Below are 12,255 nucleotides of genomic sequence, written 5' to 3'. Positions count from 1 at the left end.
TTCCAATACTGTTAAAAATGGTGAAATATTTCCTGGAGGAGTGGCAAGTATTTGCAATAGTAAAGTGCATCCTTTCCTGATGTGAGAAGGCAGGGAGAAGTGAGGGCCTCAAACGAACCATGTTTGCTAGGGGAGAGCGCTGTGCACCATGGGGCAGCCTTGGGGGGGCGGCAGGAGGGAGGATGGGCAGAAGGCACACTCGCACCAGAGTGGAGAGGGGCGGCAGGAGGGAGGAAAGACTGCAGGCAAGAGGCACGTTCGCTCCAGAGTGAAGAGAAACGGCAGGGGGCGGCTGTCAGGTCAAGTGGGGATTGGAATGTGTATTGCGCTGATTGAGTGGAATGTCTGCGGTTTTGCGGTTAATTAGCGGCGCTCCGGGGCAGTAAAAAAGGTGAGATTGTGAGCCAAGCCCTCGTAGGAGGGGGAGGACAGATAGGGGGTATAAAAACCTGTCAGACCTTGCTTCGGGGTTCCTCCATTGCTGCGGGAGGGACCCACCTTTGCAAACGTGCCCAATAAAAACTTCTGTCTACTGGACAACCGAACCCGTGTCTGTCGTTTTCTGACAAAATTGGCGAGCCAGCCAGGAGTCCTCGACGTGGACCGGACTGTGGGGAACCGGTGAGTAATCGGCCGTAACACCCCGTTGAGGTGTCTCCCATTTTCCCCGGAGTCGGGTCCGGGACGGGACTCCAATCGCCAGTCAGACAGAAGTAAAGAGGAAGTTGGCCGACGAGGGGACCTCTGGGAGGTCTGGTGAGTACAACCTACCCATAATCTCGGGGAGATTAGCGTGGTTACGAGGCGTTGGATGCCGCAAGGGGACAGAAGAGTCCGGGACCTTCTGTAAGGTGGGAAACGTAGTCAGGAAGGATGGGTAAGGCGCAGAGTAAGAGTGTAAGGCCAGGGGCCAGTGGGAAAAACGCAGTAGGGGGAATCCCCACGGATTCTCCATTAGGACAATTGTTGCAACAATGGGAGACACCCTGGTTGTGTCCATTCACCAGGGGTCTGGAAAAACCGACCATGATAACTTTGTGCACTAAAGAATGGCCAAAATATCCACTAGTGGACCCCGAATTCCCCTACCATTGGGATACTCTTGGAATCCCCAGTAATTACTGGGTGACCCAACTAAAAAACTACATTGTGGAGCATAAAATGTTAACACAGGAACCCTATGTGGAAGTCTGGTTCCATGTTCATTGGGAGGGGCCTCGACCCAAGTTAGCCAAAATTTTTGTCCAAAAAGAACAGGAGGATGAGGAGGAGGACCTCTGGCTGACTAGACCTCAATGGGGGCCGCCACCACCTCCTCCTCCTCCTCTTCCTACCGCTCCCCCTCCGGCGCCCCCACCCTATCCCGGGCTGCGGAAAGAGCTGGACCAGCTGAACCAAGACATTCAGAACTTGCCCTTTAGTCTAAGGTCCAGTGCCTTCCCCGTCCGGGAAGTCCCGAACGGAACGAACGCACAGGAGGTGGCTGTCACCAGTTACTTAACGGTTCCCATCAAACCCAGTGAGTTGTGGAAAAAAAAAAAGACCCTCCCTCGTATGCAAGAGAACGCCCATACCGCCGCCGAACAATTGGAACTTTTTCTCGGCCCGGTGGAATACTCCTGGGGGAACTGAATTACATTTTAGCCCACCTCTATACGCCAGAAGAGAGGGGCCAGATTCGGCGAGCTGCGCTCGGGGCTTGGGAGCGAAGGAATGCAAATGTCCCAAATGCCCCGGCCGCAGATACTAAATTCCCTCTGGCAGACCCAAATTGGGATCCCAATAATGCCGCACACCGGCAGAACATGAGAGACATGAAAGAGATGATTTTGGAGGGCATCCGAACAGCAGTGCCCCAGGGGAAGAATTTGACCAAGGCTTTTGAGGTAACCCAGGGGAAGGATGAATCGCCCGGAGATTTTTGTGAGAGGATCCGAGTTGGCCTGACCAAATTCTCGGGCGTGACTCCGGACACCCCAGCCTTTGAGACCTTGTTAAAAATGCAGTTCGTCACCAAAGCATGGCCAGACATTCAGAAGAAGATACAAAAACAGGAGGGTTGGACTGAACAGGGGATAGGGGAACTCCTAAGGATTGCTCAACAGACCTATGTGGGGAGGGAGGAGGCGAAGACCAGGCAGAAAACTCAAATGATGATGGCAGCCGTTCAGGCGGCGGCCAAGAATGAGACGAAGGGGGAGGGACTGAGGGAGGCGCGACCTTCTCCCCATCTGGTCCGGGGACCTTGGCCCCGGAGAGGTGGCGTCGACCCCAGAAGGGAGAGGTGGACTGGGGATAGGCAAGGTTGTTTCCGCTGCGGGCGAGTAGGACACTTTGCTCGGGACTGCCAGGTGGATCGCCCCACGGGTGAGAGGAGTTTCCCCCTGTACAACTAGGGGGTCATGGTTCCCCAACCGGGACCCACGGGGAACCCTTGGTAAACATCACGGTGGGTCCCACCGGCGAGGAACAGCAGTTCCTCGTGGATACCGGAGCCTCTCGAACATCGTTGTGCCAACCGATCCCAGGGATTGCGAAATCCCGGGGCGCGTCGGTATCGGTGATGGGGGTGGGAGGCTCTCCGGTCAAGGCAGACGTACTGGAGGGAGTGAGACTGGAGTGGAATGGGAAGGAGGTAACTGCAGATGTGTTACTGATCCCACAGGCGAGAGTGAACTTGCTGGGAAGGGATCTAATGGGTAGTCTAGTAGTGGAGTTGTGGAATGTGGAACAGGCAGAAAGGATGTGTTTGTTGCGAGAGGCGGACGTGGAGGTTGTGAACCCTGAGGTATGGGCAGGGGAGGGGGGGGCGGGTCGGTTTCGCATCGCCCCAATTAGCATCCCCTTGAAACCAGGGGTGACGGGTTTGCGGCAAGCCCAATACCCACTGTCCCGGGATGGGAGGCGCGGGCTGAAGCAACAACTGAGATGGACGGTGCTGCCCCAGGGGTACACCGAGAGCCCCCTCTTGTTTGGACAGGCATTGGAAGAGAAACTCCAGGGGTTCCGGGCCCCTGGGGGTTCTCGGGTGCTGCAGTATGTGGATAATTTGTTGGTGTCTGGAGAGAAGGAAGTAAAGGTGAGAGAAGATTCAGTGGCTTTATTGAACTGGTTGGCTGAGGAAGGACTGAAGGTGTCAAAAGGGAAGGTCCAATTCGTGGAAAGGGAGGTCAAGTATTTAGGACATGTACTCCGGAAGGGCGAGAAGTTGATTGATCCTTCTCGGATACAGGGGATAATGCAGTTGAAGCCCCCTCATACTAAAACAGAGGTGCGGCGGTTTCTGGGTCTAGTAGGATATTGCCGGCTATGGATAGATGAGTACATGAGCAAGGCTCAGTTTCTGTATGAGAAGTTGAAAGGATCATCTGACAGGGTAGAATGGACAGACAGGGACACAGAGAAGTGGGGAGAATTACGAAGGAGCCTGGTGACGGCCCCGGCTCTGGCTCTACCGAACTTGCCCCCCCCTTTCACCTATACGTCACAGCCCATGGGGGAACCGCCATTGGAGTGCTGACTCAGAGACGGGCTGGGAAATATCAACCAGTGGCCTTCCTGAGCAAAGCCCTAGAACCAGTGGTGAGGGGATGGCCGACTTGTGTGCAGGCAGTGGCTGCCGCTGCTGTGTTAGTGACAGAAGGGAAAAAACTCACTTTTGGGAGCCCCGTGATTGTCCATTCACCCCATCAGATCTTAAGTGTGCTTAGTCAGCAGGCGGCTGCTTGGATGACAGAAGGGAGTATGTTGAAATACGAGACAGTTCTCCGGATAAGTCCTGATGTGGTGGTAGGAACAGACAGGAATTTGAACCCAGCGGAGTTTCTTGCGGGGGAGCGGAAAGAATGGGAGCCGGCGGAGCACGAGTGCTCCACCCTGTTGCAGCTGCAAACAAAGACCCGGGAGGACCTGCAGGAGGTCCCGCTGGAGGAGGGTGAGGTCTGGTTCGTGGATGGGTCTAGTCGAGTAGAGCAGGGACAAAGGAAGTCAGGGTACGCGATAGTGACTGCGGAGGGAGAGACAATAGAGAAGGGGGCACTACCAGCGGACTGGTCGGCTCAGCTGTGTGAAGTGCACGCTTTGAAACGGGCACTAGAGTTGGGAAAGGGAGTGTCCCTCACCGTCTACACAGACTCGCGATACGCCTGGGGAGTAGTGCACACTTTCAGGAAAATTTGGCTGGAACGGGGTTTACTCACAGCTGCTGGAAAGGGAAGGTTGCAGGGAGGAAGCAGGTCATTGGGTTACAATTGAGGGGACCCCAGTAGTGAGCCGTGCTGACATGAGGGGGATGGTGGAGAAACTGCACGAAGGGTCTCACTGGGGGGTGCAGGCTTTGATAGACACTGTAAAGCCGTGGTACTGGAGCCTGGGGATGTGGACAGAGGCGCAGGCTGTGTGCTGGAAATGCCTGATTTGTCAGAAAACCAATCGCAAAGCCATGAGGAGAAGGGAGAGGGGAGGAAGGCCCTTGGCAGTATGGCCCTTTCAGCGAGTCCAGGTGGACTTTACGGAACTCCCTCCTGTGGCTGGGTTGAAGTACCTGTTGGTACTCAAAGATCACCTCACTGGCTGGGTGGAAGCGGTGCCCAGCCGGAGGGCGACTGCACAGGTAGTAGCAAAAGTTCTCCTGGAACAGATCGTCCCCCGGTATGGGATAGTAGAGAGTCTGGATTCTGACAGGGGGACCCACTTCACCCACAAGGTGCTGCAGGAGGTCATGCAAAGCCTGGGGGTTCGATGGGAACTCCACACCCCTTGGCATCCTGAATCCAGTGGGAAAGTGGAAAGAGCTAACGGGGTATTGAAGCAACATCTCACCAAACTGGGATTGGAAACAGGGCTACCTTGGACAAAGACACTTCCGGTTGCCCTGCTTCGAATGCGGACAGCCCCTCGCAAGGATGTGGGGGACTCCCCATTCGAGCTGATGATGGGAAGACCTTTCCTGGCTCCAATGGGAGAGCCTATCCCCGAGCTAAAGGATGCCTTCCTGAGAAAGTATCTCTTGGTACTGTCACAATCTCTCTTGTCTCTAAGAAAACAGGGACTCCTCGCTCAACGGCCCCCCTTGCTGGAAGACCAACACCCCCACAAGCCAGGGGATTGGGTCCTGATAAAGACGTGGAAGGATGAGAAACTGAAGCCGTCTTGGGAGGGACCATACCAAGTTCTCCTGACAACTGAATCAGCGGTTCGGACCTGACAGGGGGGTTGGACCCACTACCATCGGGTTAAGCGAGCTCCCGACCCCCGACCATGGACTGCCCAACCGGGAGACGGACTCAAAGTAAAACTTAAAAGGAACTGAACTAAGGCAGGGGAGGAGATGACCAACATAAAGGCGTAGAATTGGCACAGACAGCTTTGATCACTGGGGATGATCCCCGTGGGGCGGGGGGGGATGTTCTATCATTTTGGGTCTTCTCCCATACCAAGACCCTGGACTAATCAAAGGCAAATGGCTCTAAATCTCTTGGGGACAACCAATGCAACTCAATGTGTATATTTCAACAATACCCAGAACCGGACCCCCATTGCCCTCAAAAGGTCCTGCTTTCACTTGTGGAGGGGTCTATAATATCCCTTACGCCTCAACCCCTCTATACCTACCTAAAGGTTTCTTTTTGTTATGTGGACATGAAGCTTACACCTATGTTCCATTCATAAGGTTGATTATATCCATATGATTCCCCCCATAAGGTTGATTATATCCATTGTCTAGCCCAGGTCTTACATGTAATGCACACAAAAACAATTTCATAAGCTTACAGTCTAAGCTATCAGACACATATTCCAATACTGTTAAAAATGGTGAAATATTTCCTGGAGGAGTGGCAAGTATTTGCAATAGTAAAGTGCATCCTTTCCTGATGTGAGAAGGCAGGGAGAAGTGAGGGCCTCAAACGAACCATGTTTGCTAGGGGAGAGCGCTGTGCACCATGGGGCAGCCTTGGGGGGGCGGCAGGAGGGAGGATGGGCAGAAGGCACACTCGCACCAGAGTGGAGAGGGGCGGCAGGAGGGAGGAAAGACTGCAGGCAAGAGGCACGTTCGCTCCAGAGTGAAGAGAAACGGCAGGGGGCGGCTGTCGGGTCAAGTGGGGATTGGAATGTGTATTGCGCTGATTGAGTGGAATGTCTGCGGTTTTGCGGTTAATTAGCGGCGCTCCGGGGCAGTAAAAAAGGTGAGATTGTGAGCCAAGCCCTCGTAGGAGGGGGAGGACAGATAGGGGGTATAAAAACCTGTCAGACCTTGCTTCGGGGTTCCTCCATTGCTGCGGGAGGGACCCACCTTTGCAAACGTGCCCAATAAAAACTTCTGTCTACTGGACAACCGAACCCGTGTCTGTCGTTTTCTGACACTGAGGAAGACAGGGGAAGTAAGTAAGCAAGGGTTCAATAAAGAGCTTTGGGGATCTGATCTGGTGGTGTCAGGACCTACAACAGAGATCTTGGCAGAGTCTTCCTCCAGGGGCCCCTGACTCTCCAGTCTTCCAGTCTACAGGAAAATCTGCCACTGAATTGGAAACCAAATGGCAGAGAAGCTAAGGAATAAGAGACTGCTTGGAACAGCAACTTGGGAGTACTGCTCTATTTAGGAATAGGGTATTATTCCTATGTCACTTAATTTTTGCAGTAAGCATTATTAGCACTAGCTCTGTTCAGCTGGAAATCTGAGAGTTAATTAAATGGGGAAACAATTGCTCTAATGGCCTGGCCTTTTTCCTTGACACCAAGCCCTTTACAGATTGTGTAGAAACCCTGACCATTGACTGGATCTGACAGCTGAATTGTATCTTGACTATGCTATGCTGTTAAATGTGCCTCATGCCCTAGAACAGGTTAATATCGCAGGTTCTGCAGAATTACACAGATTTAAAGGAGAAACAAATCAGTTTTGTTTTGGTTTCAGAAAGACACAGAGCAAGTTATAAATCAGCTAGGCTTCCCAAACTAGTTTCCCGTTGGTTGGAGACTATGCAATCAATAGAACAGCATATCAGTGTTTCCATTGTCTATACTGGCTTCCTGTTGTCTTTTGGTTTCCATCTAAAAGGGTGGTTTTAAAACTATAAATCCCTAAAAGACTTGGCCCAACGTACCTTCTCCACTCCTATGTCCTTTGTGATTATCTCGACCCATTTCACCAGTCTTGAAGATCAGCAGGAAAATAAATACGGGTAGTCTCCAGGTTCAGAATGCCCGGTTTATGGGTGACCCATAGTTAAGAACGGAGCCTACTGTAGCAAAATTCAAGTTAAATACATAATGATTCGAGTTAATTACACAATACTATACAATAATTATACAATAATACTGTTCCAGCCTACATACAAATTTGACTTAAGGACAGACCTTGAGAATGGAACTCATTCTTAAACTGAGGACTACTTGTATTTCAAGGAGTGGGCTGAGAATTTCCAAGTGATTTTAAACTTGTGAATGTCCTAGAAACAGTTTCACTGTATATTTATTTAAACAAGCAGTTGACCAACATGGAATAATTAATCTAAATTGTAACTTATTCAATGTCTTTGGGATAGCACAAATAAATTTGGTTAAATGTAAATGAGGATCAATTCAAAATTCTGTTTCTTCAGGAAAAGAGTATGTATATGATTTCTCCCTGTTCTTGCCATTTAAACCTTCTAATTCCAATTCTAGGAGAGATAAAATGTGTACTCCTGAACTATCGTAGTGAAGACAGCTGTAGCTTGGAGAGCTGTAGCAGCAGGGATGCAGAAACTACCAATAACTCAGCCTCTGAGTCCGTAGCAGAAGAAAAACTTCTGGACTTGACATTGACTCATCGTACAGTCAGATCTAAAATCAAGGTACAGATGTTTTCCATTTGTAATTGGGAATGTTTCTTCTGTATTATTCAGATCTGATTTGTATAGCTATTTTGACACAGCAGAGTTACCTCAATGATTTTGTTGAAGAGAGTTTTTTGTTGTTATTTCCTGAATACAATTATTTGTGATAGCACCACTGTATGAGCCTCATGCAGTGCTCCAAGAAATTTTCTGCAACCTGCAACAATAGTTTAGATTTAAGCAATTTTGGGTCACATTTGCTGTAGAGAAAAGAATGGTAAGCTGTAACTCTCTCAGTGAAATATATTAGACAAAAACATGTAATTGACTTTCAGGATCATGCCTGAACAGGTTTTTGAGCATTAGATTTTACAAGGAAGAGACAACTTAATAAAGCATTTCAATTAGTCAACTGAAAATTATTCACTGGGCCTATGCAAAGCTTCAAAAGGATGCTCCATCAATAATGGTTCATGCAAGACATCCTTCAAACCTGCTTCAAAAAGTAACATGGTCCCCTTGCTTCTGATAGGGAAGTAAATTAGCTGCATTGCTTTGCTTTGTCTCATTTCTGAGATCTCCTCCAGAATATCTACAGTAACTGGCAGAATAGGTGATGTGAAACACTTTGATAATGAAAATTGTATCATCTCCACAACTTGGTGAATGAATTGTGGCAGCAGCTGATTGAAACAAATCTGGTTATCTCTGTGATGATTGCGTGTTAGAATTATCATTCAAAGCATGGTTATATATACAGTGACCGTACATTCTTTATTATAAAGGACAGTCCTTTATTTCAGAAAGCTGTCCTTTAGATTTATTTATTTTTCAAAAATTCACTTTTGTCCTTTATTTAGGTCATTTAACTTTTACTGTACAAATGGCACCACTTTCACATTCATGTGAAAAATATGGAAATTGAATTGTCTTTTTTAAATAAATTTACATATACTGTTTGATTTTAGATATTTTTACTAGAATATGCATTTTTGGTTTTTCTTGGTTTTGCTCTTGAATTTTCCTTTGTAAAGCAAAGTTAACATTTTAACTTTAAAAATTGTTTTAAACAATTTTTTGTTGTTGTTATTTCCTGAATACAATTTTGTTTCTTTTTGTTTTAAACAAAAAATTGTTTAAAAAATTAAACAATTAATTTTTTTATCCTTGTGAACTTCTTTCAGATTTCCCCTTTTTCAGGTTTGTCTTTTATTTTTTCCAAGAAAATATGGTCACCATAGTTATACAGGACAACTCCTAGTTTAAATTCCAGAGGGTTTTGCTGAAGAAAAAGAGAATGAGAAAGGGGAGATATGGGCAGAAGGACAGATCTCAAAGAAGTTTGGAATCCTATCCCAAGGAAAATTGTCCAAATTTTATAGTGACAGGTTTGGAAAAGATATTTGTTGCCACGGAAGGAAAATATTACCGTATTTTTCCGACAATAAGACGCCCCCATGTACAAGACGACCCCCACTTTTCCAGCCCAAAATTAAAAAATCAATATTTTAAAGATAGTGCAGGACACATTTTTATTTAGTAATTAGTTAACATTGACCTGATACACTCGGTGGGAGGAGGTCCAAACCGTCTCTCTGCAGCTCTATTTCCAGGCTCTTTTGCTTAACTGATTACATTCAAGCACGAGTGAAACTGCAGATAGCTTGTCTCTGCAATCAGCCTTCCTCTAATTGGTTTGTTCAGCATCAGCTGACATCAGTTACATCAGGCTCGTGATTGGAGGAAGTCTGTTTGGGAGACAAGCTATTTCACTCGTGATTGGAGGCTAGCAATAGGAGGAAGCCTCTCTGCAGAAACAAAGTATGGGCAGTTTGGAACCGCGCGATTCTCGGCTGACTTCCTTGAATAAGACGCCCTTCAGTTTTTAGGGTAAGGATTTTAGAAAAAAGTATCGTCTTATAGTCGGAAAAATACGGTAATATTCTACATATACTTCATACAGTTTAAATTACTAAAGAAGTTAATGCAAATTAACGTTGCATTTAAGAACTTTTTGCTATTCTAAGTTATATAATAAAAGTTAAATTGATTCTTTATTCAAAAGTTATTTTTAAAAATATTATGTCCACACCCAGACTTGGAACGAATCTGTCCATTTTATTTGCTCTCCATGTACAGAAGAGAGTGGATCTATACCTCCATATTTGGAGATCACCTAGTATTATGGAATAATACTACAAATTACATGGTAGGTCTGTGTGAAGTCTCTTAAGAGTTCTACTGAACACCTTGGAACATCATCTACATTCTCCTTTGGGTTCTGTCCCGAGGTTCTTAAAGTTCCACTTTACACTTTGAGACTCTGTAAGTTTCACACAATATTCTGGAGTGCTCTCTTGGCTTACTCACTCATACTTCCAGGTTACATTCCTCTGTATTCTTTTAAGTAGATTTTGTGTGCGAGAACCAGACCAGAATTAACTTTTGTTTCTTTACTAAAAGTTCACATAAGGTTTACATAAAGTCAGCCATTAATGTTTCAGCTTAAAGCTCAGCCAACAGTTATGTCTTGCGAAAACCTGGCCTCTAGAAGTGAAGCGGCAGGCAAGGGGGAAAAGGCATAGGACAGAATAAGGAGGGAAGGAAAGTAAGGAAAAAGTAGAGAAAAAAAGCTGGAAATATTATTGTCTCTTTTTGCCCATGGTTGATCTATCTAGAGATGAAATTAGATGAAATAGGAAGACATTGGTAGAAAAAAAAAGACATAGCAATATGAAGTGGCTGGATCTTTGTCCTCCCTTTCACAACATCTTCCCTCTCTTTTAAAGCTCAACACTTCTTAGAGTGCAATGCCATCTCTTCTTCCTGCAATTGATTCTTTCATCCCAATTCTAGCAGAGAATCCTTACTGTCTTGTTTTTCTAGTTTTTCTAACTACCATATAAACTCATGAAATTCTTCCGATTTCTCTCCACTTGACTCTTTGCAGTAGTTAAGAACAGCCAGAATCTGGGGTTCAAGTTGTATTAATTACCTGAAAGATAAGAGAAGAGATAGAAGATGGAAGTAGGGAGGGAGTTGAAATTATTTAGGTCAAGAAAGAGGGCGAACTGTTGAAAGCTACACTGGGTGCGATGCGAGCTCTAGTCCTGTATGTTGACTTGAAAGAAAGCCTCCAGTTTAGAAAATCTGGCTTGCACAGATATGAGCATGCTTGGGATAAAACTGGAGTTGGGTTGCATTTGTGGCATACTAGCCAAAATGTGTCAAAACTGACCAGCATCATGACATTACTGTTAGCATGGAATGCTGCATGTGACATGCACATAGATACAATCGGTAACATAATCTACTCTTTATTAGTCTTACAAAAACCATTATGTAAACTCAGTTAATAAAAGCCATAATGTGCTGGGGAAGTCAATATTTATGGGCCTATCAGATGACAACACACCAAGTTCCTTTAATCATTTTTCATTGGAAAATGAAAAGCTCTCACCATCTTTTTTGCTCTTTGCACTTGATTTCGAGTTCTGTAATGTCCTTGTATTGTGGCAACCAGAACAGGACACAGTATTCCATATGTGGTCTGACCGGAGCAGCATAGAGCAGAACTATCATTTCATGTGTGTAAACTGTCTGGAAATCAAACCAGCTCAAATCCTTTTTTGGATTTGAACCCCTTCCTCCACTTTGGCCAGAGCAGTGACCATAATGATGGCCAGGTGTCCTGTCCAGACTGTAGTTAATACAACCCCCAACTGGTGGATTCCTCTGCCTTCCCTTCCCTTCCCTTCCCTTCCCTTCCCTTCCCTTCCCTTCCCTTCCCTTCCCTTCCCTGTCAGAAAAGCAAGCACCAATTGCAGTTGCAAGCACAAGTCGTTTGAGGACTAGTGAAAACAAACTTCTCTAAGATTCTAACCCATTGTTAAATAGGATACTCCAACTCAGTGTTCCAAATTTCTTGCATATTTATCTAGTACATCTATTCAATATTTCAATTTTTAAAAAAACCTGTAGATTTAGGAACTTCCAAAAACCTTTCCCAATAATATTAATATTTTAGGAACTTCAGGTACAGCTAGAGCACTGGGCCCAAATAGCGACATTGGAAGATGGTTTGATATGTTGCGATTCAACAATCTTATGGCATATCCACACTTACCATTTATGGTGCCCTATCCAGTGCTTGTGCTGGCTCGCCTTTAAGAAATACCTATCTGGACTGAGATGCTTTGGCAACAGCTTGCAAATTATTTAGTCCAGTCTGTAGGCTACCACATCCTCTCACTGAATAATTCCCTTTGTTCTGTACTCTTACCTTTTCATACCAGGAAAGCAATGGCCAATCGCTTTCTTCCATGAATCTTCCTGGAGATATATACTTGTGTTACAAGAGGTTTGTCCTCTTCTACAGAATTAGAAATCTTTTTATGCAGCACCACAACACAATCAGTGAACGCAACCCAACAATACT

General features: G+C 46.2%; 1 protein-coding gene across 2 annotated transcripts in view; it reads left to right on the top strand.

The window, feature by feature from the left end:
• OVOL2 (ovo like zinc finger 2) overlaps window positions 1–12,255 on the top strand; it is a 40,057-nt gene that overhangs the window by 19,440 nt on the left and 8,362 nt on the right. For both annotated transcript variants that reach the window (XM_088131427.1, XM_088131428.1), the window contains one exon: window positions 7,666–7,835. In XM_088131427.1, the coding sequence (XP_087987553.1) occupies window positions 7,666–7,835 (170 nt within the window). The remainder of the gene's footprint in view (window positions 1–7,665; window positions 7,836–12,255) is intronic.

The sequence above is a fragment of the Python bivittatus genome, unplaced genomic scaffold, assembly GCF_059951505.1.
Source record: "Python bivittatus isolate LINGU-HERP-01145 unplaced genomic scaffold, Pbiv_v1 ctg000960_np1212, whole genome shotgun sequence".
NCBI classification, from domain to species: Eukaryota; Metazoa; Chordata; class Lepidosauria; order Squamata; family Pythonidae; genus Python; species Python bivittatus.
Note: the sequence above shows the minus strand (reverse complement) of the source record. Positions and strands in the feature narration are given on the sequence as shown.